The sequence below is a fragment of the Onychomys torridus genome, chromosome 1 (genome assembly GCF_903995425.1).
Source record: "Onychomys torridus chromosome 1, mOncTor1.1, whole genome shotgun sequence".
NCBI classification, from domain to species: Eukaryota; Metazoa; Chordata; class Mammalia; order Rodentia; family Cricetidae; genus Onychomys; species Onychomys torridus.
The window spans coordinates 104,272,649-104,300,646 of NC_050443.1; the positions used below are offsets into that span (position 1 = coordinate 104,272,649).

General features: G+C 51.2%; 2 protein-coding genes across 4 annotated transcripts in view; one reads left to right on the forward strand and one right to left on the reverse strand.

Annotated features, from left to right (window-relative positions):
- On the forward strand, nucleotides 1-16,698 carry Rabep2 (rabaptin, RAB GTPase binding effector protein 2). 2 transcript variants are annotated; one of them, XM_036192039.1, is made up of 13 exons: nucleotides 1-481; nucleotides 903-1,112; nucleotides 6,982-7,139; nucleotides 10,195-10,305; nucleotides 10,405-10,752; nucleotides 11,171-11,266; nucleotides 11,363-11,461; nucleotides 13,427-13,582; nucleotides 14,931-15,108; nucleotides 15,213-15,224; nucleotides 15,318-15,373; nucleotides 15,623-15,739; nucleotides 16,099-16,698. In XM_036192039.1, exons 1-13 carry the CDS (start codon nucleotides 454-456, stop codon nucleotides 16,198-16,200), a joined length of 1,671 nt encoding a protein of 556 aa, XP_036047932.1. In that variant the 5' UTR covers nucleotides 1-453; the 3' UTR covers nucleotides 16,201-16,698. The 2 variants fall into 2 exon arrangements, with proteins under 2 accessions (XP_036047932.1, XP_036047922.1); XM_036192029.1 differs by lacking the exon at nucleotides 1-481 and having other exon boundaries at nucleotides 732-1,112.
- Nucleotides 16,653-27,998, reverse strand: part of Atp2a1 (ATPase sarcoplasmic/endoplasmic reticulum Ca2+ transporting 1) — a 17,108-nt gene continuing 5,762 nt past the window's right edge. Inside the window, exons 4-20 of one of the 2 annotated variants that reach the window (XM_036192009.1) lie at nucleotides 27,748-27,833; nucleotides 27,318-27,615; nucleotides 26,975-27,141; nucleotides 23,436-23,524; nucleotides 23,075-23,177; nucleotides 22,732-22,863; nucleotides 20,932-21,057; nucleotides 20,611-20,829; nucleotides 19,331-19,666; nucleotides 18,936-19,156; nucleotides 18,634-18,836; nucleotides 18,358-18,443; nucleotides 18,144-18,277; nucleotides 17,899-18,016; nucleotides 17,622-17,739; nucleotides 17,308-17,348; nucleotides 16,653-16,923 (exon numbers count right to left, since the gene is read on the reverse strand). In XM_036192009.1, the coding sequence (XP_036047902.1) occupies nucleotides 17,344-17,348; nucleotides 17,622-17,739; nucleotides 17,899-18,016; nucleotides 18,144-18,277; nucleotides 18,358-18,443; nucleotides 18,634-18,836; nucleotides 18,936-19,156; nucleotides 19,331-19,666; nucleotides 20,611-20,829; nucleotides 20,932-21,057; nucleotides 22,732-22,863; nucleotides 23,075-23,177; nucleotides 23,436-23,524; nucleotides 26,975-27,141; nucleotides 27,318-27,615; nucleotides 27,748-27,833 (2,441 nt within the window). In that variant the 3' untranslated portion in view covers nucleotides 16,653-16,923; nucleotides 17,308-17,343. The remainder of the gene's footprint in view (nucleotides 16,924-17,307; nucleotides 17,349-17,621; nucleotides 17,740-17,898; nucleotides 18,017-18,143; nucleotides 18,278-18,357; nucleotides 18,444-18,633; nucleotides 18,837-18,935; nucleotides 19,157-19,330; nucleotides 19,667-20,610; nucleotides 20,830-20,931; nucleotides 21,058-22,731; nucleotides 22,864-23,074; nucleotides 23,178-23,435; nucleotides 23,525-26,974; nucleotides 27,142-27,317; nucleotides 27,616-27,747; nucleotides 27,834-27,998) is intronic. The other variant, XM_036192017.1, reaches the window with a different exon arrangement.

Here is a 27,998-nt window from a genome sequence, read left to right on the forward strand (position 1 = left end):
AACGCCGACCCAGCCCTGGCCCGCGGGGCGGAGGTGCTGGGAGGGCTGGGCAGCGCTTCGCTGGAACGCGAGCCGGGCTGCGGCGGAAGGCGGCCGAGCGGAGGGAAGGGGGAGGCCGCGTCCTCCAGGGCTAAGGCCCGGCGTCCCAGCACGGAGGCGCGAGTGGCGTCTTAGGAGACACCAGGGAACACTGCGGCAGATCCGGAGCCGTCGGGTCTTCCGGGGGGCGAGAGAGCGCGGGGACGCGAGCGCGCGGCCCGAGAGAGGCGGGGCCCAAACCCCGCAGCCACTCGAACGCCTTCGGCGTCTTTCGGCAATACGCCCACCTCCACCTCCGCGGCCCCTTGGACCCGATCCGGAAACAGCCGAGCGGATCCGGAAACAACCGAGCGGACCCGGAAGCGGGAGTGCCATCACCAGAGAGTGCGGGAATCCGCCGTTTGGGCTGGTACGATGGCAGCAGCTGCGCCGGCAGCCCTAGGTGAGGACCCGCGGTGCGGGCGGCCAGGGGTCGGTGCGTGAGGGCGCCGCCATGCACGTGGGTAGCAGGGGGCTGGGGGCGGGGCCGAATGCGGCGGCGGGCGGCAGCGGGCCAGCCCGAGGCTTGCGAAGGGGGCGGGGCACAGCACCCGCCAGGGTGGGCGGGGTCCTGGCCATTGGCGTGGGCGGGGCCTGAGGGTTGAGCAGGTAAGAGCAGGGAAGGGGGCGGGGCCACTGGAAGGAATTGGACAGTGGAGCTGAGTACACGACGAGAGGCGGGAAGGGGCAGGCCCAGTGGGTTGAGTGGGTTGAGGCGAGTGCAGATGAAGTCTGGGGACTGGGTTATGGGATTGCTGGGTGGCCTGAAGTGTAAAGAGACCTGCGAACCATGGGAAGAAAGGTTGGTCCCTGTCTCCCCACAGCGCTGCATCCCCAGCCCCAAGATGGGCAAAAGGATGCGTCCGAGTCGGGTGAGCTTGGACGGCTTCGTGCCGAACTGGCCAGTGCACTGGCAGAAATGGAAACCATGAAGGCTGTCGCGGAGGTGAGCGAGAGCACCAAGGCGGAGGCGGTGGCTGCAGTGCAGAGACAGTGCCAAGAGGAGGTGGCTTCCCTGCAGGCCATCCTGAAAGGTGAGGAACCCATCCCCGAAACACCCACCTTCCAGACTGTCAACCTCTGGCCCTCTCACGGAGAATGCAGAGAGTAAGGCTTCAAGTGAGCTTCATGTAGCTCCGCAGAGAGAAGTCTGTGTCCCAGTTTGAGGAGAAAGCCAGGTCTTGTCATCAGTGCTTGTGAGCCACAGCTCAGTGCAGCACTCACCTTTACCCATTCCTCACGGTTGTCGTTTCTCATCCTTGAGGATGTCAGATCAGCCCTGAATATGAGCCAGAAACTTGTCATTTCCCTCAGGGCCTCGGGGCTCTAGACTCAGCCTGTTCTCTGAGTTTAGCCCTGTGGTTTCCTTCCACCCGCTCAGTACCCTACACAAATACATGCATCTCCTTCCTTTTCTCCCTCTGTCTCATGGCCTCTGTGGATTGATAGACACCAGCTTTCTTGGTCCCAGGTTCCTCACCTTTTCCTATTCTCCACCCTTCTCTGGGCTGAGGCCAGAGTCCCTTCAAGGATGGCAGGCCTGCCCTTACTCTGTGTCCTGGTAGTAGTATTACTATGGCCAGTTCTATTGAACTACTGCCCCAGCCTCTTACAGATCTCCCTCTGTGGTCTGCCCTTGACCTTGGCTTCCAGAGTAAACTGCCAAAAATTTTCATTTCACCCTACCAGGCATGGCAGTTTGTCTGTAATCCCAGCTCTGGAGGTTGGAGATTGACATATCCCTAGAAGCTTGCTGGCCAGTCTAGCCAAGATGGAGAGCTCCAAAGTCAGTAGAGACCCTATCTCAAAAAATAAGGTAGAGAGCAACTAAAGAAAACACCTGATATCGACCTCTGCTTGTGTGATTGTGCACACACTAAATGTTCCAGCGAGGATGAAAAGGTATCCTGACAGTCGGGAGCCAAGGAATACCACAAAGTCACTGTACGCATAGCCGCTTACAGCCCTGCTCCAGGGAAAAGGTTCTCGGATGCAAGTGTAACAACTCTGCTCCAGCAGGGGAGGGTTTCCGCAGCAAAGTTGTTATGGCTCTGCTTGCTAAGGGAAAATTTCCCCATCGAAAGTGTTACTGCTCTGCTCTGCTCCTATGGAAGTTGTTACAACTTGGCTCAGGTGCCCGGAATGCAACAACTCTGCTCCACTAGGAGAAAGTATCCCCAGTGAAAGTGTTACAATTCTGCTCTGCTCCTGCAAAAATTGTTACAGCTCTGCTCCCTAAGGGAAAGTTTCCCCAGGGAAGTGTTACAGTTCTGCTCATGAAAATTGTTACAGCTAGGCTCTTCTCCAGCAAAAATGTCACACTGCACAACAAACCTCACTCAAAAGATTTATTGGGAAAGAATCCAGGAGGGTGGCTGCCTCCGGTAAGAACAGTAGCAAACTGAAGAGGGCCACAGACCTTATATAGATAGGATTTAGGGAGGGTTTCTTGGGATTGTGGATTTTGTGACCTGATTCCAGGACAAACTCAGAGATTGTTGGGATTTCAATTCCTGGTCCTGGGGTCAAGTCAGAGTCAGGGTGTTTTTTTTCATTGGCTCCTTTTTACCCTACCCACACACCAAAGAAAAAGATTTATCCTAAGTTATAACAATGGTTTCTCTTTATTGAGCACTTACTGCATGCCAGACAGAGAGTTAAATGCTCTATAAAGTAATCTTTTTAGTTTCTTTTACTTTTATTAGTTAATTTTTTGAGATAAGGCTCAGGCTGGCTTCAGACTGTATGTTAACTTCTCTTTTTTTTTAATTTAAAATTAGGTGTGTGTGTGTGTGTGTGTGTGTGTGTGTGTGTGTGTGTGAGAGAGAGAGAGAGAGAGAGAGAGAGAGAGAGAGAGAGAGATATGTGGGGGTGTCGTCCATGCTGTGCTATACATGTTGGCTCAGAGGACAACTTTATGGATTCAGTTCTCTCCTACCTTTATGTGGGTTCCAGATACTGAACTCAGGTCATCAGCCTTTCATGACAAGAGCCTTTAAGCACTGAATAATCTCAGTGGCCTTCGACCCATGATCTTCCTTCTCCTTGTGCTGGGATTAAGGCCTGCACTACCATTCCTGGTGGGGAATCTGACCCAGGGCTTTGTGTGTGCTGGGGAAGCACTCCACCCCCGAGCCATATCCCCAGCCCTAATTTTTTTGTTTGTTTGTTTGTTTGTTTGTTTTCTGGCAGGATCTTATACTGTAATCCAAGCTAGCCAGGAATTCATTTTATAGTCCAGCATTACCTTGAACTCAAGGTAACCCTCCTGCTTTAGCCTCCTAGGTACTAGAGTTCTGGGTAGGAGCTACCATCCTTGGCTGTGTTTAATCTTAACAAACTCTTTGAAGCAGGAGTTATTATCTAGCTGTTTTACAGAAAAAGCCCAGAAACACAGACAGGTTCACTTGCATGGAGTGATAGAGCCACATAGCAGCAGATTTGAAGCCAGGCAGTCTAGCAACCTCTGTATCTAATGCTAGTTCATGTTAAGATAGTGCCCTGGGGCCAGTGAGGTAGCTCTGTGGGTAAAGCTTGATGACTTGAGTACAATCCCTACAACCTACAAGGGGAAGGAGAAAGCCAGCTCCTTCAGTGTGCTCTGACCCCTTACATCAGAAACCAGAGAACCTGCCTGAACATGGTAGAAGGGCATAAATAAATTCAAAATAAATAAAGGAGCCAGGCATGGTGGTACATGTCTTGAGTCCCAGTACTTGGGAAGCAGAGGCATGGAGATATCTTTGAGTTCCAAGCCAGCCTGGTCTACACAGTGAAATCCAGAGCTTCACAGTCAAGACACCGTTTCAAAAAAATAAACATTGGCCAGCATGGTAACACACACCTATAATCCTAGCAGTTAGGAAGCAGAGTCTGAAGGATCTCTGCTTTGAAACAAACAAACAAAATAAATAAATAAATAAGTAGCTGAGAAAAAAACAAAATGTTAATGTCTACTTAACACCACCTCCACCTGCCAAAAGTCCATGGATTAATTTTCAGACCTCTTAGTTTGGCATTCAAAGCCTAGAGAGCCACGTGGTTTCACTTTTGCACCCTTCCCTACATCCTTTGTGCACCCTTATGTTTGGGCTCTTCTGGTGTGCCAGCGGGTCGAGACACACCAGCCCATGCTGACCCTATTCTGTCTTCCATTCCTTATCTCTAGCCAGCATCCCTTCCTGGCCAGGCTCACAGGACACCATTCCTTCTTCTGGCATCCACTGTTTGGAGAATGGGCCTTCTCACCCCACATCCTTAGTATTGTCATGGTTATCTTCACTGAGCCGTGAGTGCCGGTGGTGGGCCTGGGTGATTAATTGCTGTATCTATAGTACCTAGAGTAAATATTCATCACTATTATCAAATATTGTTTTTTCTGAGACATGTAATAGGAATATATATAAGGTCTTCAGCATTGGTTATGCAAATAACTGGGCAATCTGTGTTTCTGCAGATCAGATTTTTCCTTTTTTCTATATGCATTTGTACAAGTTTGTATGTGTGTACTTGTATACAGGTGTGCATACATGTACACACATGTGAAAGCCAGAGGTCAGTGTAGGCATCTCCTCAGTTGTTCTTCACCTTATTTTTACTTATTTGTCTGTTTACTTTTGGGGGGGGTTGGTTTTTTGAGACAGGGTTTCTCTGTGTAGTTTTAGTGCCTTTCCTGGCACTCACTCTGTAGCCCAGGCTGGCCTCAAACTCACAGAGATCCACCTGGTTCTGCCTCCTGATTACTGGGATTAAAGGCATTCACCACCACCGCCCAGCTTAGTTTACTTATTTTTGAGGCAGGGTCTCTTACTGAATCTGGAGCTTACCATTCAGTGAGGCTGACTGGCCAACGAGCCCATCTCTGTCTCCTCACTACTGAGGTCACAGGCACATGCTGTTGTGTATCTTTGTTTTTTTAGCCTTTATTTATATTTTATGTGTATGGATGTTTGGCCTGAATGTATGTCTGTACTGCTGTGCACAGTGCCTTCAGAGGCCACAAAAGGATGTTAAATCCTTTGGAACTGAGTTACAGATGGTTGTGAGCAGCATGTAGGTACTGGAACTTGAACCCTGAGTTCTCTAGAAGAGCAGCCACTGAGCTATTGTTGTTGTTGTTTGTTTGTTTGTTTTTGTTTTTTTTTCCAGAGCTGAGGATCGAACCCAGGGCCTTGTGCTTAAGACCAGCACTCTACCACTGAGCTAAAAATCCCCAACCCCTGGTTGTTTGTTTTTAAGGTGGATACCTGGGGTTTGAATTTAGGACTTCATACTTACATGCTAAGCACTTTACCAACTGAGCCATCTTCAGCCCTACATTTGTGATATTTTTAGCTTAGTTTAGTTTTATTTGTTTGACACCAGGTCTCATTAAGTATCCTAGGCTAGCCTCAATTTACAATCCTCAACCTCCCAAACACCAAGATTCCTGGCCTACCATAAAGGGTTTGTTGTTGTTGTTGTTGTTGTTTTATTTTTGTTTTGTTTTTGAGACAGAATCTTTCTGCATAGCTCTAGCTGTCTTGGAACTCACTGTGTAGACTGTGCTGGCCTTCAACTCACAGAGATCCACCTGCCTCTGCCCTATGAATGCTGGGATTAAAGGACGTGCCCCCATGCCCAGCTTTCTGCTACCATAATTGATTCTTCAGTGGTACAGTTTACCCCTGCATAAGTCACAGAGAAAGTGACAACTTCCATAATAAGAATTCCAGCTTGTTTTAATCACAGTAATCGGGAGGTAGAGGCAGGCAGATCTCTGTGAGTTCAAGGCCAGCCTGGTCTACAGAGTGAATTCTAGGACAGCCAGAGCTACAGAGAGAACCCCTGTCTCAATAAATAAATAAATAGAAATTCTAGCTCATACTTCTCTCGGTGTCTACAGCTTCTGTCACAGGGTGCATAAAACAGGACCTTGAACTATATTTGACTTGTCTTAGTGTCCAGGTCCTATTTTAGCCACAATATCAAGATAATATCACACTGTGCTTGAGAGGCATTTGGGGACCTTAGATACACCCATCAGCCAGCTGTTGGCTATTTGGAAATTGTCGGTCACCATTCTGCCCAACTTGGCCATCACACAAGGCATCATTTAGCCAGCGCTCCCATTCACTCCCGACCTGCAGGCTGTGTCTCATGTCTCATGATGTTCAGTCTGTCCTTGGCTTTCACTGTGTCTTAAGCAAAGCATGATGATCTGTTTCTTTGTCAGATTACCTCCTGGCAAAATGGAGGACTCTCATTGAGTGAATTTATGTATTATGAATGATATGAAAGGAATACTTTCAGTTTTCTTTCTGCATGGACCCAGTGCCTTTTTTTTTTTTTTTTTTTGGTTTTTCGAGATAGAGTTTCTCTGGGGAGCTTTGCGCCGGAACTCGCTTTGTAGACCAGGCTGGCCTCGAACTCACAGAGATCCACCTGCCTCTGCCTCCTGAGTGCTGGGATTAAAGGCGTTCGCCACCACCGCCCGGCTCCAGCCTCTTATTAAGTGACTTTTCAATTTGGGTTTGTTGTGTTTGCTGTGCTGGGACGGGAGTGGGTTCTGTTTTTGTTCTTAACCCTTATGATATTTTACTCCTTTGTTTTTCCTAATAGCAAGGCCTCATACTTGCCTGGTTTTAGTAAAAATACCCTGGGGCCAGTTCCTCAATTGGAATGTACCCGAGCTACATCCTGTTCAGTTAGTTGGTCCTCATTGTAGTCAGATGGTTGACAGCTTCCATAGATGGTCTGACTTCATCCTGAAACACCCGGGGTTAGACACACTCCCTCTTGCTCCTGAGGACACTAGTACAAGGTCTTGCCCAGGTCCATTTCTGCCCAGCTCACCATGGTAACTGCTGTAGCTGACCTCCTTGGAGAGAGCAGGCACCAAGCAGCCACCCCTCCCTCCCACAGACTCCATCAGCGGCTACGAGACCCAGGTCGCAGCCCTGAAACAGGAACGGCGGCAGCAGCAGCAGGACTCGGAGGAGAAGGACCGAGAGCTGGACCGCCTCAAACAGCTGCTGGCCCGGGCCCACCCCCTGGACTCCTTGGAGAAGCAAATGGAAAAGGTTGGGGTGGGACGGACTGCCTGTCCCTGGGGTTTGGAGCAATGGTGATGGTTGGCGTCTCATTTCCTGTCACTGGACACAGTAATGACTCCAGGTAGACACTGAGCCTCTCCACTGTTGACTGCTTAGCAGGATCCTTGCTGGAAGTGACCAGGTTTATTTACTTCCAGAAACAAGGTCAGTCCCGTAGAGGAAGGAGACTAACCCTTTCTGTGCTGGACACTGCTGAGTGCTCAACAGTGTGAACTGTCCTTGTTCTCGACCCCTAGGGTGTAATGCCTCCTTTATTGTTCCTGTCATTAATAACAATAGGAAACTGGGTGTGGTGACAGGTACTGATAGCCCCAGCTCTTTGGGAGGCTGAGGCAGGAGGATGGCTTGAGCCTAGGACTTCAAGACAGCCTGGATAACATAGTAAGAACCAGGATCTTGCTGTGTAGCCCAGGCTGGCCTTGAACTTGCCAAAGGCCTCCTGCTTCAGCTCCTGAGTGCTAGGATATATAGGCATGCACACCCATAGCCAGTTAGAAACCTGAAAAAGGGGTGTGTGTGTGTGTGTGTGTGTGTGTGTGTGTGTGTGTACAAGTGTATACACACACATACACATACATATACATACATATATATACATTCGTGCATGATAGGCAAGTACTCTCTATTTTTCATACCTGCACGTGGTGGCATGTACCTATAATCCAGCACTGGGGAAGCTGGGCAGAAGAATTATGAGTTTGAGGGTACGTAGTGACCCTTCCACCTAAGAGACAATGAAAACAATTAAATTCTAGGACATGTATATTTCCATATGCTTCCTCTTACGAGCAGTGTGCGTGCTTACCTTACTTGATCTCCACAGAAGCTCTGTGAGGCCGGTAATTAGATCCCAAGGAAGCAAGGGCTAGAGTCAGTTTCCCACTGGTGAAAACAAAGGTCAGACAGGAGGTCAGGGCCGGAGCTGTGCCCAGTCACTGGAGTGCTCGCCTAGCGTGTATGAAACCCTGGGTTCAGTCCCAGGGCTGCAGAACACCAGGCACGGCGGCACATGTCTGTGCTGGCACTGTGGAAGGATCAGAAGCTCAGGGTCAAAGAGAGGCCTTACCTCAAAAATCAGACAACAAAACTGGGGCCCAGGAAAGGAAGTCTGGCCTGCAGCTTTGACTAGAAGTTGCTGTTGGCTTCCAGGCCTTCCGAGCACAGGGTGTGGCTCAGTGGCAGGGCCGGGACAGCAGAAGGAGCCTCAAGTCTGTCAGGCGGGTTCTGATGCTGCCTTCAGCTGTGCCGTGCATTTTGTTGTACAGACAGCGTGCATTCCAGGTCTGAGCAACCACTCAGACGCCCTGTCTGTGACACGTGCCGTTACATTAGTTTGTCTAAGGAGACTTTGGGGGGTTTGAGAGGTCGAAGTGAGCTGAGAGAGATGGTAACGTGAAGCATGACTGGCACACGTTGCCTGGAGCATGCAGCAGGGGGCAGGGCTGCTTGCTTGTTTTGTGGTTTGTGGAGAGAGGGCTTCACTGTGTAGCCCTGGCTGTCCTAGAACTCACTCTGTAGACGAGGCTGGTCTACTCAGAGATCTGCCTGCCTCTGCCTCCCAAGTGCTGGAATTAACGGCGTGTGCCGCCGCCGCCACCAGCACCACCCAGCAGGACTGTTTTTACTGACCCCATGCAGGATCCCAAACCTAAAAGGAGATAGTGAAGAAATGATCAGCTTTCTGGTTGGGGTGGCAGGATGGGAAGATGTGTCAGTTAAGATGAGGTTGGCTGCATGTGATCAGAAATACAAATCAGCAGTAGTTTAATAAGATGGGAGGTTTTTTTTTGTTTGTTTGTTTGTTTTATTTTTTTCTTTAAAGTCCATACTGATAAAACAGTCATTAGAAACCCAGATTTCTGGAACTGGAGAGAGGACTCGGCAGTTAAGAAAGAATACTAGCTACTCTTCCAGAGGATCCAGGTTCAGTTCCCTGATCCTGCTTGGTGGCTCACAACTGTCTGTAACTCTAGTTCCAGAAGATTAGACGCCCTCTTCTGGTTTCTGAATGCACCAGATAATGCACATGATGTATGTACATATGCCAGCAAAACATCCATAAACATAAGATAAAATACTTAAGTTTTGAAAGGAAGGAAGGAAGGAAGGAAGGAAGGAAGGAAGGAGAGGGAGGGAGGGAGGGAGGGAGGGAGGGAGAGAGAGAAAGAAAAAGAAAGAAAGAAAGAAAGAAAGAAAGAAAGAAAGAAAGAAAGAAAGAAAGAAAAGAGGGTTGGGGATTTAGCTCAGTGGTAGAGCACTTGCCTAGCAAGCACAAGACCCTGGGTTCAGTCCTCAGCTCCAGGAAAAAAAAAAAAAGAAAAGAAACCTAAGCTTCTATATTGCTGTTTGACTGTAGCTAGTAGATTGCCTCATGGTCCAAGATGATTGCTTGAATGCCAGGCATCATATCCACATTCCAGTCAGCAAGGAGTTATAAAGAAAGACACAGGGGCTGGAGAGATGGCTCAGCGGTTAAGAGCACTGGCTGTTCTTCCAGAGGTCCTGAGTTCAGTTCCCAGCAACCACATAGTGGCTCACAACCATCTGTAATGAGATCTGGCGCCCTCTTCTGGCCTGCAGGGATGCAGGCAGAACACTATGCATAATAAGTAAATAAATAAAATCTTTAAAAAACAAAAAAAAGAAAGACACAGCTTCCTTTAAGGACTTGGTCTGTAAATTCACAGATTACACATGTGCTTACATCTCATTAGCTAGAACCAAGTTATGTGATCACGTTTAGTTTCAGAGAAGCTGAGAGATGTAGATGGTTCTAGAGAACTGAGACCATGTGCCCAGTTAAAAACCAGAGGTCCTATGGTGTAAAAAGATGCATGTCTGGATGAAGAATGAGCGGACAAGAGGAAGCTAGTCACGGCCGTGGGCCCCTTGCCATGGAAGCACTTAGAGCGTGTGTTCTGGAATCTTGTGGGTGGGCATAACCTTCAGTGGGGATTAGAACAGTTGGTGGCCATCCTTCAGGAGGGAGGGGCTGTCACTACCCAGCGCCCCATCCTTCCAGGCTCATGAAGACTCAGAGAAGCTCCGGGAAATTGTGTTACCCATGGAGCAGGAGATAGCGGAGCTGAAAGTGAAGCTGCTGAGGGCCGAAGAACTGATCCAGGAGATCCAGGTGAGGGGAAGGGGGGGACGCCAGGGGTGCTGAGGGAGGGAGGGGTGCCGGGGGGGGGGGGATGCTGGCTTCTAGCCTCTCCCCTCCCACTTTCCCTAGAGACGACCAAAGCAGCCTGCCTCTCTGCATGGCTCCACGGAGCTGCTTCCACTGTCAAGGAACCCTTCGCCTCCCCTGGAGCCCTTGGAGGAGCCCGGTGGAGATGCAGGCTCCGCGGCAGAGGCCTTTGCCCACAACTGTGACGACAGTGCCTCCATCTCTTCCTTCTCCCTGGGCGGCGGGGCGGCCAGTAGTACCTCCCTGCGAGGCACCCAGGGCCTAAGCCCTGAGCAGGAAGAGACAGCTTCTCTGGTGTCCACTGGCACTCTGGTCCCTGAGGGCATCTACCTACCCCCTCCTGGGTACCAGCTTGTTCCAGACAGCCAGTGGGAGCAGCTGCAGGTAGAGGTGAGTGGACCCCTTGATATGTATGAGGCCCGCACTAAAGCTACAGTGGGAAGAAAGGTCCCTTCCCAGCAAAGGAAGCTGGGCAGAGCATGGGTAAGGATGCTGTAGGGATGATGTTACCGTGAGAAATGCCCAGAACAAAACTGAAAGGGGATGGGGTATGGCTCGGTGGTAGAGCACTTCCTAGCCTGTGCAAGACTCTGGATTCAGCCCACAGCACTGGCGGGCGTGGGAGTGGAGAGAAAAGGAAATTTTAAGTAGCCCAGAAGATGGCAGCAGAGATGGCACGAAATAAAACGCATCTCTCCACTTTGGAGGCGCGGCGGGACCTACTGAGGGCTGATGGGGAAGGGAAGAATAGGCATAATCCCCTCCAGCAGAGCTGAAAGACAAGTCTGAGGTCTCAGTGGTCTGGCAGGGGCGGCAGCTGCAGAAGGACCTGGAAAGTGTCAGCCGTGAACGGGATGAGCTGCAAGAGGGACTGAGGCGGAGCAATGAGGACTGTGTCAAGCAAGTACGTTCAGCCTCATTTCAAGGGGCGCCCGCTCCCCGTCCCCGTCCCCGTCCCCCTCCCCTGCGTCCCTCTTATTTCACCCTCCTCCCTCCTTAGATGCAAGTGCTCCTGGCCCAGGTCCAGAACTCAGAGCAACTGCTTCGAACTCTGCAAGGGACCGTGAGCCAGGCCCAAGAACGCGTGCAGCTGCAGATGGTGAGTGCCACTTCTCCGGTTGGTGGGGGGGGGGGGGGGGTTGGTCCGGGGATAAGAGGTCAGGACCACCTGGGGCCCTGGAGGGTGTGGAAAGCCAAGTATCAGCCCGGGGCCCCCACGCAGCTGCTCTCACTAGGTGAAGACTTTGGGGGTGGCCTGACTGTGGCCAGAGCTCTGCAATCTTGAACTAAGCCCACAGCCTTAGAATGTACTTCTTACCCATCTGTAAACTGAGCTAATGCGATCCAGTCTGCAGAATCAGGACTGAAAGCAAATCAAACGAGTTCCACCCAAAAGTGCCCGAGATCTGTGTGGTCAGACGTCCTGCTTTTAAAGAGAAGCCAGAGATCTGGAAATGTGTATATTGTCTCCCAGTTTTTTGTTGTTGTTGTTTTGTTTTGTTTTGTTGTTGTTTTTCAAGACAGGGTTTCTCTGTGTAGCTTTTCACCTTTCCTAGAACTCGCTTTGTAGACTAGATAGATAGATAGATAGATAGATAGATAGATAGATAGATATTTAAAAATTAAATGAAGTTGGCAATTACTTTGGCACTTACAAAAGCATGTTTGAGGGGCTAGCAAGATGGTTCAAGCCGGGTGGTGGCGCACGCCTTTAATCCCAGCACTCAGGAGGCACAGCCAGGTGGATCTCTGTGAGTTCAAGGCCAGCCATGTGTGCCTGGTGCCCATGGAGGCAAAGGGGAGATCATATCTTAGAGCTGTGGTTACAATTGGTTGTGAGCTGCCACATGGGTGCAGAGAACTAAACCTGGGTCCAGGAAAGGAGCAACCAATGCTTCTAGCCACTAAGCCATCTCTTCAGCTGCCTCTCCCCTTTTAGAGACGGAGTCTCACTATGTGGTTCAGGTTGGCCTGAACTGGTGATCTTCTGTCTCAGTCTCCTGAGTGCTAGGACAGGCATGGGCTACATCTAGCCACAACGCTTTTTTTTTTTTTTTTTCCCAGAGCTGAGGACTGAACCCAGGGCCTTGTGCTTGCTAGGCAAGCACTTCACCACTAAGCTAAATCTCCAACCCCAACATTTTTAAGATTTATTTATTTATTGTGTATACAACGTTCTGCCTGCACATGTGGCTGCAGGCCAGAAGAGGGCACCAGATCTTATTACAGATGGTTTTAAGCCACCATGTGGTTGCTGGGAATTGAACTCAGGACCTCTGGAAGAGCAGTCAGTGCTCTTAACCTCTGAGCCATCTCTCCAGCCCAACACTTTTTTTAAGTGCAGGCTGGCCTCAAACTTGCTGACAGGCAAGGATGGCTTTAAACTTCTTTTTAAGAAAACTTATGAACTGAGTGCTGGGATTAAAGGTATGTGCCACCACATCTGGCTGAAATAAATTAAAAAATATATATATACCATCTAAATGAAATACGGTGCGCTGTGGATGCCAGTGTGTCAGCAGGAACAGAATCTGAAGAGGTTAGAGTCAGAGAGGGCAGTAAAGAGTTTCTTCTGGGCTGGAGAGATGGCTCAGTGGTTAAGGGCACCAACTGCTCTTCCAGAGGTCCTGAGTTCAATTCCCAGCAACCACATGGTGGCTCACAACCATCTGTAATAAGATCTGGTGCCCTTTTCTGGCCTGTAGGGACACATGCAGGCAGAATACTGCATACATAATAAATAAATAAATACATCTTTAAGGAAGAGTTTCTTCTTGGGCCAGTTAGTGATGGTACATGCTTTTAATCCCAGCACTCAGGGGGCAGAGGCAGGCAGTGAGTTTGAGGCCAGCCTGGTCTACAGAGTAAGTTCCAGGACAGCCAGGACTACACAGAAAAACCCTATCTCAAAAAAACAAACAAACAGAAAAAAGGTTTCTTTTTTTCTCAGCAGGTCAGGCGGCCGGGCTTTCTAGATAGCATTCTAGCACTGGGGCTCTGGGTGTAGCCTCAGGGATTAGAGAGTCCAGTCCCTCTAATTGCCTTGTACTTTGTATGTCCCCAGGCAGAGCTGGCCACTTCTCACAAGTGCCTGCACCATGAGGTCAAGAGACTGAATGAAGAAAACCAAGGGCTCCGGGCTGAGCAGCTGCCCTCCTCCGCCCTGCAGGGCCCGGAGCCTTGGGAGAATGAGGGTGCGGCTCTGCCCAGCTCCATCCAGGTAAATGGCACCTGAATGCCTGATGTCAACCGTGGCTGTCTCCTCTCCAAGGACACCTGAGGACAGACCCTGGCTCTCATGAATGAGCCGTGTCTAAGACTTACTTTCTCCATCTGATAAATGGACCCATACCATCTCCCCAGGGTTGGCATGAAGAGAAAGAATTATAAAGTGCTGGCCACAAGTGAAAGGATCTTACCACACCCCATACTGCTCACACTTGTCCTCACTGCAGGAGGTTAACCATAGGGTCTCTCTTTGAGACAGGCTGGCCTCCTGAGTGTGGAATCATAGACCCCAAACCACGCCAGATGCTGTTTGCTATTTTTAAGTGACATCAGGTCCTTAAGATTGAATTCTTCAGAATCTTTGAACCTGTCCTCCATGATGATCCGTGTTGACTTTATCAACAGTTTGTTCGTGAACTAGTAGGTCACCTAGTTCTTCTCTCTTCCCTGAGAATTATTGCCAGCATCCACAGTGTGACCCTGTAGTCCTGAAGTCTCGATTTCCTGTTCTTTTTTGTTGGTTTGTGTATGTGTGTGTTGTTTTGTTTTGTTGAGACGGTTCTCTATAGTCTAGGCTGGCCTGGAACCCCCTGTACAGCCAAGGATGTCTTGAACTTCTGATCATACTGCTTCCACCTCAGGAGTGTTGGGATTACAGTCCCACATTACCATCCCTCTTCAGGTTTTTTGTTTGTTTGGTTGGTTTGGTTTGGTTTGGTTTGGTTTTTTGCTTGTTTTTTATTTTTCAAGACAGGGTTTCTCTATGTATCCCTGGCTGGCCTGGAACTCACTCTGTAGACCAGGCTGGCCTCAAATTCACAGAGATCCGCCTGCCTCTGCCTCCCAGTGCTGGGATTAAAGGCATGCGCCGCCACTGCTGCTGCTGCCGCCGCCGCCGCCGCCGCCGCCGCCACCACTCCAGCACTGTCCCCAGTTTTTACATAGTGCTGGAGATGAAACCTGGGGCTTATACCTGCTAGGCAAGCACCCTGTCAGCTGAGCCGCGGCCCCAGGCCTCGCTGTTCTCCTTTATTGTAGTTTTCATTATGTACATAATGGAGTCTTAACTTGAGTGGCTTGGCAGCTTATCGGTATTCTGGAACTTCCCACACTGTTCTTCAAAGTCCTCCATACCATGTGGCAGTCCTGGTCTCCCGTTTCTTCATCCCACTATAAATCTGCAGCTTGCTTACCGCTCTGACTGTGGCAGTTGGCGTCTTTTCTGTTTCAACGCCCTCCTCCCTCCCTTCCCTCTTTTCACACTGTGCATCTGGCCAGTGGTTCCTGCCCTCCTCCTTCTTTCTGCCCTGTGCCCGGCAGACCCCTTGTGTCTCTCGCAGGAGCTCCATCTGCTGGTGCGGCACACCCAGCAACAGGCGCGGGCCAGGCAGCAGGCCCAGGAGCATGAGGCCGAGCGCCTGCGCATTGAAATCGTGAAGCTGCGGGAGGCACTAGAGGAGGAAACAGCAGCCAGGGCCAGCCTGGAGGGACAGCTGAGGGTGCAACGAGAGGAGACAGGTGGGGGAAGTCCCAGCCACCACGGGGTCCCCAGGGTCAGGCGCGGGCAGAGGAGGTGCAGTGGAGATCCAGCCTTGACCTGCCTCTCTCTCTTACTCCCACAGATGTGCTAGAGGGTGAGTAGGGTCAGCACCTTGTGGAGGGCCACACCAGTGGGACCGGGACCATGTGGGCCTGACTTCCAGTCTCCTTGCTCCTTCACTTCCCAGCCTCCCTGTGTAGCCTGAGGATAGAGACAGAGCGAGTCCAGCAAGAGCAATGCAAGGTGAGTGGTACCCGGTGGCATGGCGTGGGTAGCACATCTGTGTGGTTCTGTCCCCCCTCACATCCTTCCTGTCGTCCTCAGACCAGGTAGCAGGAAGCCCTGCATCAGCCACCTGGCTTGAGCCAAAGGAAGCCAGAGTCTGGTGGTGTTGAAGGGACACCAATGTGGGTCATCCCGTGGCTCTGGCCACCCACCCTCTCACCTAGCCAAAGATGCGTCAGGCCCCAGCTCCACATCTTGTCCCTGTAGGCCCAGCTCACAGACCTCCTCTCGGAACAGAGGGCCAAGGCACTGCGGCTGCAGGCCGAGCTGGAGACCAGTGAACAGGTGCAGAGGGACTTTGTTCGGCTGTCCCAGGCCCTACAGGTATGGCCTGGCCTTTCCTACCTAGTTGGTATGGCTCTGAGTGACTTGTCCTGGGTCTCACAGAGGCAGCCCCCAATTAGGAAAGGTCCTTTTTCTGGACCTGGCATGGTCTTTCCTCCTGAGCTATTGCCCAAAATGTTTTCTTGCACACCTCAGCTGCAGTGACAGCTTCGTGCTGTCAGCCCCACCAATGGCCAGCAGCACCCAGACTTCCTCAGGCCAAGCTCCTGGGACCTATTCCTTCCCTTGACCCCATCTGAACACAGATTGCCTCTGCAGAGCTGACCTGAGAGGCTGGCTGGTCAGGCAGGGGCTGTTTCCTCAGCAGGACTTTCCATATCTCCCACCCAACCACGCAGGTACGCCTGGAGCGGATTCGCCAAGCAGAGACTCTGGAGCAAGTACGTAGCATCCTGGATGAGGCACCCCTCAGGGACATCAAGGGCATCAAGGACTCCTGAGGAGCCAGGCGAGACGCTTTCCTGCTGGGGAAGCCACCCCTTTCTCCACCAGAACTGTGAGACACGGACTGCAGTCTCAGAATGGAGCCCACCCACTCCAGGCCTAGATGGTAGTATCACCAGGGCCACTACTTCCACCCAGGGTGGCTGGGCCTGTTCTCAGGGATGATACCTAGATGAGGGTCCCAGCCTCCTTCCAGAACCAAAGTACAGGCTGAGCCCTGTAGCTTCCAGGCTGCCATGCTGCCTCATGGACCCTGCCCTCCTGCCCTGGCACCTCTAGCCAGCAGCCAGTCCCGCTCTGAGGCACGTCCAGCTTGTGACTAGAAGCTGTTGGCATCAGTGGATTCCTCATAGGTCCTGGGACACGCAGCTGCTTTCTGGACTGTATGACACTAAAGTATTTGTCCACAGGCACCGGAAATAGGCGTCAAGATATATGGAGGCAAGGCCAGACTTTTCTGTCATTTATTTTCAATAAATAAGCAGCTCAGCTCAGTCAGCCGCCTTGTCCCTGCCAGCCCCATGAGGTTGGGAAGGGGATTTACAAGGTTCAGAGGGAGGGCAGGTTGCTGAAGAGGAACAGAGGGGCAGGGAACTTTGTTTATAAACAGAATTGGGGGAGAAGAAGGGTCTGTGTCTCAGCTCTGGCTGAAGATGCGTTGCTAGGGTGGGGAGGACAGGGCAAAAGGGCTGGTTACTTCCTTCTTTCATCTTCTGGATCTGGAAGAAGAAAGGAAGGAAGTAGGCACGGGAGGGAGAGCTGCATCTCCTTGTGCATCTCCATCACACTCACCTGGAGGGCCCATGGCCCCCTTCCCTACTCACCTGTGGTGTGCCAGACCCCAGCCCTCCCCCAGCCACCACCGCCCCAGCAGCAGAGACAGCCAGCGCGACGCAGCGCAGCCCAGCAGACTGGAAGGCCAGGACGCAGCCTCACAGCTGCCAGTGCCCACAGGAAGGGCACGGCCCTCATGTGGAAGCGGGCAACAGCAGCAGCGGCGGCTCCAAGGGAGAGCTGTGAGCGCAAGTGACCGCGGGGGTGCGCGGGGGCTGGTGGGCGAGCGGCAGGGTACAGCAGCTGGGGCAAGGTGTGTGGGGAGATACCTGTGACACGCTCAAAGACATGGAGGAGGGGGACGGTTATCCTGTGGCCAGAGAGGACAGAGAGAGGCCGTTATCAAGGGGGAAGGAGGCCCACAGGCCCACAGGGCTGAGCAGGCTGGGGGAAACCCCACCAGTCATGGCTGGAGTGGGGATAGGGCTTGGGCTGCCCTCCCTGGGGACACTGGTCCTGCCAGGGCCAAAGAGAACTTACCCACCTGCAAAGGAAGAGGGGAGTGAGGTGTGGCACGGAGTCGCAGCGCAGAGGGCAGGGGCTCTGCTCAGGACTGAGTGCTAGGGAAGAGGGATGTCCTTACCCTCCAGATAGTTCCGAGCAATGAACTTGAGAAGCTCGTCTAGGCCAATGACTGGAAGTGAGATCTTGAGGACCATGAGCCACTGGGTAAAGTCCAGGGCCCGGAGCTTGAAGATCATCTGGGGTGGAGACAGCAACCATCAGGAAAGACGAAGTGTTTTTTCGGGAAGAAAAGAAGGACCAGGGTGCTGCGAACTACCCTCCTCTGTGAGCACCCTATGGCCACAGGCATGAACTGACTCCCTGGAGTCAGGGAGAAGGGACAGCAGAAGGCTCACCGGCAAGGGGTCAACATAGAGGATGAGGAAGTGGAGGGACATGGACAGGCAGATGGAACCCAGCAGCCAGATGTTCACCCAGGGCGGCATCCGTAGTAGAGACTGGTTCTCAGACAGGCTGTGGCAAAGGCCAGGCAGATGGAGGGATAGAGTACACAGAAAGATGTGGTAAGGCAGAGGAGCGGCAGAAGAGGCGGAGGGCACAAGAAGGCACATCGGGGCCCACCCAAGTGGAAGGGACCTACCTATTGAGAGCATTGCACATCTCAATGGTCACCAACACAGACAAGGCCATAGTCATGGGCTCAGGGGCCTCAAAGACCTCACAGTCCAGGCCATCAAATTCAGGGTTGTGCTCAGTGCACTGCATAAAGTGAGTCTATACGGGAAGAGACGAAAGTCTGAGATCCACAAAAGCCTTCAAGATGCCTCCCAGTGTCCACCGCCCCGTCCTCATACCAGCTGGTGGTAGCTGACATGAGGCCCATCTTCTGCATACAAGAACCACCAGGCAGCTGCTCCCACAGTGGCTGCACCCACATAGCCTGTGGAGGGAAGAAAAGGAGTTCAGGTCAGGGCTGAGGAGACAGAAGGTATCAGGAGGGCCTTACACAGCTGGAGACAGCTGGTTGAGGAAGAGGTGCCTTTGGGCAGCTTGACTTGGGAGAAGTTAGCATCAGGGACAAAGGTCAGTCCCAAGCGCTCGGAAGGGTTGTTGAGTCCCTTCCTGCTCACCCCCAATTGCCATGTAGCGGAAAAAGAGCCAGCCACTGATGAGAGGCTCCTTGGGACTCCTGGGGGGACGGTCCATGATGTCCAGGTCAGGTGGGTTGAATCCCAGGGCCGTAGCAGGGAGCCCATCAGTCACCAGGTTCACCCATAGCAGCTGCACAGGGATCAGGGCCTCGGGCAGCCCCAAGGCGGCTGTCAGGAAGATACTGCCAAAGGAAGGAGGTCATACACTGATCCTGTCCCAAGCCCCACGAACAGCCCTTTCAACCCTGCTTTTTTTCTGGATGCCTGCCCTGGCTGCTCACCAGACCACCTCGCCCACGTTGGAGGAAATGAGGTAGCGGATGAACTGCTTCATGTTGTTGTAGATGGCGCGGCCCTCCTCCACAGCAGCCACGATGGTGGAGAAGTTATCATCAGCTAGGACCATCTCAGAGGCGGTCTTAGCCACAGCAGTACCAGATCCCATGGCAATGCCAATCTCGGCCTTCTTCAGGGCAGGGGCATCATTGACACCATCCCCTGTCTGAAGGCAGAAGGAGAAAGAGAGAAACTCAGAGTTCCAGACACCTTATGCCCCTCCCTCAGACCCCAAGCAGAAACTAAATCCCTCTCCTCTGTGCATGTCCCTGGGGCCTCTGAGCATGCATGGGGACACAACCCAGAGCCATGACCCAGACAGCACTCCGGAACTTCTCACCATGGCTGTGATCTCATCATAGGACTGCAGGTACTCAACAATCTTGGACTTGTGTGAGGGCTCGACACGGGCAAAGCAGCAGGCGCGTCTGCAGGCTTCCCGCTGCTCAGCCAGGGGCAGATCATCAAACTCTCGGCCAGTGTAGGCACGATCTGTCACCTCCTCATTCTCCGAAAAGATGCCAATTCGTCGGCAGATAGCAATGGCTGTACCCTTGTTGTCCCCGGTGATCATGATCACTCGGATCCCAGCATCACGGCACAGCTGGATAGAGCCTGTGACCTCCTTGCGGGGTGGATCCAGCATGCCCACAACACCAACAAATGTCAGGTCCATCTGGAAAAGACCGGTCAAGGAGTGATCTGGTAGGAACCGGAGGAAGTTCAGAGGAAGATGGGCGGTAATGCTGGGGAAGCTGGAGCGTGCTGCCGTGGGGCCTGGTGTTAGACATCTGCACAGGAAGTACAGGCAGAAGCGTTCTCGTTCCTTATAATGCCTGCATACTCTGCAGTGCCGAGGCCCACTGCAAAAAGGAGAGCTAAAGCTGGGTGTGGTGGGTACACCTGGGATTCCAGCCCTCAGGAGGTAAAGAGAAGATCATGAGTGTGAGTTCAGGGCCAGCCCTGGCTACATAACAAGACCATCTCAACAACAAGAAAAAAATAAGTAAAAAGAAGAAAAGGAAAGCTACATGTTAGCATGGTAGTGTTTCCTTAAGCAGACCTGTCACTAGCCCATCACTCTGAGCACATCCTGTCACCTGGCAGGCCATCATAATCTGCCCCCATAAATGCAGGCAGTGAGCTTTGGGGGCTGCTCAGAGCCCACAGCAAGCGGGAAGCCTGTATCAGGAAATATACCAGTCGCCTCAAAACAAGCTCATTCCTTCTGGAATGCAACATCACCAGTCCCCAGAGCACAGTTAGCGCGGACGGTGGCTGCAGGTTCAGCTCGGGCATTGCACACCCGCCTGTCCCCAGGTTCCAGCCCCAGCACCACACGTACAGCAGCCCTGGACTACATCATCTTCCCCTGGCTTTTGTTTTCGTGGTTGTTTTTTGAAACAGGGTCTTGCCTGTGCAGTTGAGGCTGGCCTACCTCAGGCTCCTGAGGGCTGGGTTAGATGATTCATAAACCTGCCCCCCCTTAATGCCCTGTGATTTGGGGATCCATAGTGCACAGTCATTGACTTGATGCAGCAGGGAATGACAGGCAGTGGCCGGGAGGGAAAACTGTCTCAACACAATTCCCAGAACAGGAAGAGGCCTTCCCTGGCTCACCTCATACTCCATGAACTTGGCCGAGTCATCCAGAACCATCTCCTCTCGCTTGGGGGGTGTGTCCCGGGTGGCCAGGGCCAGGCATCGTAGGGTGTCCCGACCAGTGCCCCACTCCTTGATTACTGACATGATCTTTTCCTTCACCGGGCCCGTCAATGGCACACGGGTTGTGCCAACACGCACATAATTGCAGCGGTCGATGACCCCCTCAGGGGCACCCTGGAAAACCAGAACAGCACTCAGAGACTCTTGCCTGCCTTCCAGGGTACCGAGGGCAGGCATTGGAAAGGGCCCCAGTGTCAGAGAGGGAAGGCTTCTGACCTTGACAAACATCTTGTTTCCTACAGCAGCCCGAGACGACTTAGCTGGGGAACAGTAGACAGACATAGACTTTCTGTCTCGGGAGAATTCCAGGGTGAATTCCTTCTTCATTAGCTGGCGGATCACCTGGGAGGTAAAGACCAGATCCCTTTAAAGCAGTCCGAAAGGATCTGGATGTCAGAGTAGACCCCTTGCTGAGGCTGAGTCTAAGGCAAAGCCAGTTACCCACAAGACAAGTGCAGAAACTCTAGGGCTGGTGCATACCATTTCCACTGGAGGCTGTTTGATTTTCAGTTTTGTAGTACTCAGGATAGACCTCATGGCTCACACATTCTAGGCAAGTGTTCTACCACCGAGCCACACCCCAAGTTCAAGTGTCCAGTTTAAATCACAACAGAAACAGAGTGGCCTTGCATGCTGCTACCCAACAGAACATTCAGTGGCCGAAGAAATGTAGCCTGCACTGTCTAATGTGGTGCCAGTGGGGAACATAGCCAATATGACCAAGACTCTTTTTGAGACAGGGTCTCTCACTATAGTCCAGGTTGGTGTTGAATTTATGGTAATTCTCCTGCCTCTGCTTCCCTAGCACACAATGAAAAATGAATGAGAGCCATGGCCAAGCATGGTGAGTTATGCCTATAATCCCTGCACTTGTAGACTAAAGCTGGAGTACTGGTGTAAGTTTAAGACCCATCTGGGCTATGCAGCAAGGCTGTAATCTCAAAACAAAACAAAATAATAATAATAATAATAAGAAGAAGAATAAGAAGAAGAATTAGCCTTTATTTACCAACTACATCATAGATGGGGCCAAGGCTTTACCTGGTGGTAAAGCACCAACCTAGCATGTGCGAGGCATGGAGCTCAATCCCAGCACCATATACAAATAAACCATCCATAGAACCAAATAAAAATAACAAGAGCTAGGGAGTTGGCAGTGAAGGCATTTGCCCAGCAGGCGAGAAGCCTCAAACTCTACTTGTTTGTTATATTAACAACAAGCAGAGACAGCTCAGTGGGTAAAATCGCTTGCCACACAAGCCTGATGACCACACAAGCCTGAGTTTGATTCTGGAACCCCTGGTGAAAACAAAAACCAACTCCCAAAAGTTCTCTGACCTCCACATACACACAGCTCCCCACTACACATCATACATCTTCACCACACACAAAGAAATAATAATAATAATAAAAGCAGCAGTGTGTATCTTGCACATACAAGAAAGGAAAAACTTAGAGAATAATTTTTTTTAAAAAAAAAAAAAAGGAAAGAAATTTGCCTAGTACATGTAAGTTCTGTGTTCCGTTTCCTAGTACCAATGAAGAAGTATAGGAAGAGATAGAGGAAAGCCAGCCATGGTGGTGCACACTGTTAATGCCAACGCTTGAGAGACTGAGGCAGGAGGATGTCAAGAAAGAGAGCTGTAAGTAACATGATACTCAGAAACCAGCAAGTGTTCACAGCTGGAGTCCAGTGAGTGACAGCGTGCCCTGGAGAAGACCTCACCTTGTGGGATTGATGGCTGTATGGAAACCAAGGTGCTGCGGCTGAACTCAGGCCAACCTGGCAGGCAGCACCATGGTTTTCATGCAGCTCTGTCCAACTCTGGGTCACAAGAAGAGGAAGTGACCTCCCAGGGTATTGAGGCCAGACAACAGAAGCCATATGACTATGGGGAAAAGGAGTTGGATGAAGCCACTGCCTGCCTATTGGGGTCCCAGCACAGACACAAGGCTTTGTCTGTCTAGGTCTGCCCGGGTCTTGGGTCTAGGCCTGTGGAGGGCGCCCTGACTCACCGAATTACAGGCGTTGGCCCTCTCCACTTTAGAGAGGCTCCTCACTTCAGTGTTGAACACATTCATCTTCTCCACCAAGGTGGTGAGGGCTGTCTCTGTAGCCTCGCCCACCTTCTCATAGACACCTTTGGTCTGAAATGGACAGAGGAGGGAGAGGAAGTGTGTGCCCGGATCTCCTGTCCTCACCCAACACACCCATCTTCATCTGGATGGGTCAAGAAGCAGCCAAGCACCTTCCTTGCATTTTTGTTTGCTCCCTAAGACCCTTCCTCCTGGACCACCCAGGAAGCACAGACTCTGAGCTGCAGGAACGGAAGCGGGAGCGTTGGGGGTATAAGGTTACCTCATTAAAGTCCAAGGAGGAGTCATTGCAGAGGGCACAGATGGTGGCCAGCTCCACCAGCCCATCATACTGCCCTGCTCGGATTGGCTTATCATTCTTCAAGCTGGCAGCAAGGTGGGAAGAAAGGCAGGAGAGAAATGGAGGAGAACAGAGCATGAGATGCAGAGAGCACAGAGAAGCAGACGGGCATCAGGAAGGCAAGGAGATGGTAATGAACTTGGAGGTGGAGGATCGGGTGGGAGAGAAGATAGTTGGGAAAAAAAGGGAATGGAAAAGGAAGGGGAAAGTAGGAGGAGAGAGATGTCAAGTAAAGGAGGTGGGGGTATGCACACGGCCCTGAGGAGACTCGTGGATCACTTACACCTCTCCCTCAGGAGCATAGGTGGAGCCTGTGATGGAGAACTCATTCAGCGAGCAGACATCCCCATCCACCTTGTCAATGATGAACATCTGCAGGGGAGAAGGGCCACACAGATATTCCACATCCCCATCCCTGAGTGCAGGCATCCTGAGGTTCAGAGAGAGCATATTTCCCAGCACCCCACCCCATTCTCTCCTCTTGATCTGTACTGCTCCAGTCACTCCAGGGTTTTGCAATAATTCTCCATGTTCCTTGTCAGTGGCCTTAAAAACCAGTTACTGAGGGCTATGCTAGGCCTTCTCCAGACCAGTTCATAGATGTGTACAACAGCGTGTGATGGAGACTGGGGCCAAGTGTACCTGTGAGCAGCAGCTCCATCTACATCTCCAGGGATGAGGCTGGAGCTTCCTGCAGGATGAGCTAAAAATGCGAGTCCTTTTCCTACGGCATTGTCCTTCGTTCATTGTTATAGGGGAACAAGAGCCACGCCCTACAAGCCTGTGTTCTGGCTGTGAAGCCCATGTGTTAGAGAGAGGCAGAGGACGTGATACTCAGGATAGCAACTAACTCTGCCCACGCTGTCTACTTCATCTTCTGTTTTGATCTTTGTTTTTCTGAGACAGGGTTTCTCTGTGTAGCGCTGGCTATCCCGGATCTCACTCTGTAGACCAGGCTGGCCTCGAACTCACAGAGATCCACCTGCCTCTGCCTCCAGAGTGCTGGGAAGTAAAGGCACACACCACCACCACCTGGCATGTTCACTTCATCTTGATCCCACTACAAACTCTTTGTTCTTCAGAGAACCATTTTTACAATTTTATTTACTTATTTTTGTTCATTTAATTTTTGGGGAGGAGTGGGTTTCAAGACAAAGTGTCTCAGTGTAGCTCTGGCTGTCCCCACTCTGTATCCCAGGCTGGCCTCAAACTCAGAACTCAGAGATCCGTCTGCTTCTGCCTCCCAAGTGCTAGAATTAAAGGCATGCGCCACCACTGCCCAGCATTCATTTACTTTTTGAAACAAGATCTCACTCTATGGCCTAGGGTCTCCTGGGACTCATAAGGCTGGCCTTAAACTCCTGGCAGTCCTCCTGTGTCAGGCCTGATTGTTTACACCAGGCTTTCATCCATTTACCATTCATTCATTCATCCATCCATTCATTCATTCATTCATTCCTATGTGCTGGGGCTAGAAGACAGGCCTGTGCATGCTAGGCTAGCACTCTGCACTGAACTATGTCCTCAGCCCTACAGAAAAGCCATTTTTATGTCAAAGGCACAATATTCCACAGAACTCTGTTTAGGGGAGGTGGGGCATCAGCGGCTAACACCTAAAAGAGCCCATGAAGCTAAGTGTGGTAGCATCAGCCTGCAATCCAGGCTCTTGAGAGTTGGAGGCAGGAGAATCAGGAGTTCAATGCCAGCCTCAGCCTGGGTTACATGAGATCCTACTCCGGGAAGAGAGAGAAAGAGAGAGGCTGATATTCTTAGATGACAAAGAAAAAAATTCAAATCTCTCTTTTTTTTTCTGACATGAAGCATTTTCTTCCAGTTATGAACACAGTGGATGGATCACATCAAAATTAGCACCACCTGTGGCTTTGGGTTGAGTGGGGTGGCCCAGGCCCATAGGCCCAGCTATTGGGGGCCAAAAGTGGGAGGATCATTTGAGGCCGGCAGTTCAAGACAAGCCTGGAAAAACTCTGACAAAAAACAAAAACAAAAACACCTCTAAACCAAGGCTGTGGCATTGTAGGACAGGACCACAGATGCCTGTCTGTCACCCTTGCTTTCCAGAGCACCTCACACTCGGCAGCTCTTGGACACTGTACCCATTGCTGGAGCTTATTCTGAATAAAGAAGCAGATGTTGCTAAATTACACATTTGCTTTACGAAGTTTTTGAGACCTGTATTTCAGTCAATGGCTTATTTTGAAATCTTACCTATATATATAAAGAATACTGGGTAGGTGTGGTGGTGCATGCCTGTAGTCCTAGCACTCAGGAGGTAGAGGCAGGGAAGCTCTGTGAGTTCGAGGCCAGCTGGGACCACATAGCAGGTTCCAGGCCAGTCAAGGCTATGTAAAGAGTCTGTCTTGAAAAGGGAAAAGGGCTGGCTGGCTGCTTAGGGGTCAGTGAGATGGCTCAGCGGGTAAAGGTACTTGCCACCAAGCTTGATGATCTGAGTTCAACCCCGGAACAAACATTATGGAAGAAGAAAAAGAATAACACTCACTCTTTCTGAATTAATAAATACTTTTAAATTTTTTAAAGAAATGCTGCTCCTACGCCAGACTTGCTGGCCTTGTCATGAAGTGGTTACTCTAGGGGTATGGATTTGCACACACAGAAACTACTGAGCCACAAATACTTGGGTTTGGAACTCAGTTCTGCTACTTTTTTTTTTTTTTTATTATAAAATGTCACTGTTGCTAGGCTGGCCTTGAACTCTCCAGTGGAAGTGATCCTTGTACCCCAACCTCCCAAGTAGTTATAGCTAAGGCAGGCCTCACATTCACAATGTCCCTGCCTTTACCCCTTGAGTAGAAGGGTAACAGGCAGGCGCTATGCCTGGCTCTGATATTTATTAATTTGTATCTTTCAGTGAACCCCTAAATCTCCCTAAGCCTCAGTTTACTTTCTAGAAAAGTGGGGTTAAAGAGAATGCCCTTGAATGGGCGGATGTAGAGGATCAGAGAGACACACAGGACGGGGTAAGGCTGGGGTGGCTGTTGTTGTTGTTGTTACCTGACCAATTAGAGTTACCTAGGAAGAGAGAGACTCAACTGAGGATCTGCCGCCATCAGATTAGCCTGTCGGGACATTTTCTTGACTATGACTGATGTGGAAAGGGCCAGCCCACCATAGGCAGGTGGTCCTGGGGTGTTTAAGAAAGCAGACTAAGCCAGGGCAGCACTCCTCTGTTCCTCCATGGTGTTTGTTTTAAGCTCCTAGCTAGAGTTTCTGCCTTGGCTTTCCTCAACGATGGACTGTAAGCTATAAGATGAAATAAAGAGGGCTGGAGAGATGGCTCAGTGGTTAAGAGCACCGACTGCTCTTCCAGAGGTCCTGAGTTCAAGTCCCAGCAACCACATGGTGGCTCACAACCACCTGTAATAAGATCTGGCGCCCTCTTCTGGCCTGCAGGGACACATACAGGCAGAATACTGCATACATAATGAATAGATAAATCTTAAAAAAAAATTTAAAAAAAAAGATGAAACAAAGCGTCTCCTCCTAGGGTTGCTTTGGGTCATGGTGTCCATCACAGCAACAGAAAGCAAGCTAGTAAGCAGCTTCCTCCATGGTTCCGGCCCTGACTTCCCTCAGTGATGGACTGTGATTGGGACACATAAGCCAAATAAACTAAAACGTCAGAGTTTTATGTAAGAAACAGAAAGCCAACTAATACGGCCCTTTCCTCGACCTAAGGGTGGCACTTACTCCACCCGTGAGTAGTTCCCGGCCACACTGAGAAGGCACTAGTACAGAAGCCTATCTTCAGAGGGCCCCTGTCACCCAGCCCATGCTTCTCCTGACCTTGCAAACCGACATCTGGTTGGTGGTGAGGGTTCCTGTTTTGTCAGAACAGATGACAGAGGTGCAGCCCAGGGTCTCCACAGAGGGCAAGCTCCTCACGATGGCGTTCTTCTTTGCCATCCGGCGGGTACCCAAGGCCAAGCAGGTGGTGATGACAGCAGGTAGCCCTAAGGGGATAGAGATGGTGTAAGCAAACAACCCAGGAGGAGGGAGGCCTAGTCTGGTTGCTACCTAACAGCCACCAAAGCTATCTGGACCTTCTCCACGGGACCTGTCATGGTTACTTTATCTGGAACTATTTTTGCCAAGGAGAGAGTCTATGACCAAGGGATGGTTGTCTCACCTTCTGGGATGGCTGCCACAGCCAAGGCCACAGCAATCTTGAAGTAGTAAATGGCCCCCCGGAACCAGGAGCCCCCATGGACAGGGTCGTTGAAATGTCCAATGTTGATAAGCCAGACAGCCACACAGATGAGGGAGATGACCTTGGACAGCTGCTCCCCAAACTCATCAAGCTTCTGCTGCAGTGGTGTCTTGTCCTGCTCAGTGGCAGCCATTTGGTCTCGGATCTTGCCAATCTCAGTACTCACACCAGTGGTGGCCACGATGCCCACGGCCTTGCCGGCTGCAATGTTGGTACCCTGGGAAGGTGAGGAAAGAGTAGGGTCAGGCGAGAGGTAGGCCTCATGCCACAGGCCAGGGGCCTCATCTCTTCTTCCACTGCCATGCTCCCTCTACACCCAGGTCCTCTGCCTGGTCATGTGACTGCTTACTGAGAAGAGCATGTTCTTCTTGTCCTGGTTTACGGCTCGAGGGTCAGGGACAGGGTCTGTGTGCTTGATGACAGATACAGACTCCCCTGTGGAGAAAGGACCAAGGAGTTTTCAGGTGACAGCATGTCTCTGTCCCTAACATTCTGACACTTTGCAATCAGCAAGCCAACACTCCGGCAGTCTTGCCTCTGGAGGAAGGTGACTGGGCAAGCAGGAAGTCCATTGCCTTAGAGTTAAAGGACACTGACCAA

Bases quoted from the DNA above. Each gene is read 5' to 3' on its own strand.
- Rabep2 (XM_036192029.1), top strand. From the start codon at position 869: ATGGGAAGAAAGGTTGGTCCCTGTCTCCCCACAGCGCTGCATCCCCAG. The intron at 7,140-10,194 runs GTTGGGGTGGGA...CCATCCTTCCAG, and splicing joins TGGAGAAGCAAATGGAAAAG to GCTCATGAAGACTCAGAGAA. The intron at 13,583-14,930 runs GTAAATGGCACC...TGTCTCTCGCAG, and splicing joins CTCTGCCCAGCTCCATCCAG to GAGCTCCATCTGCTGGTGCG.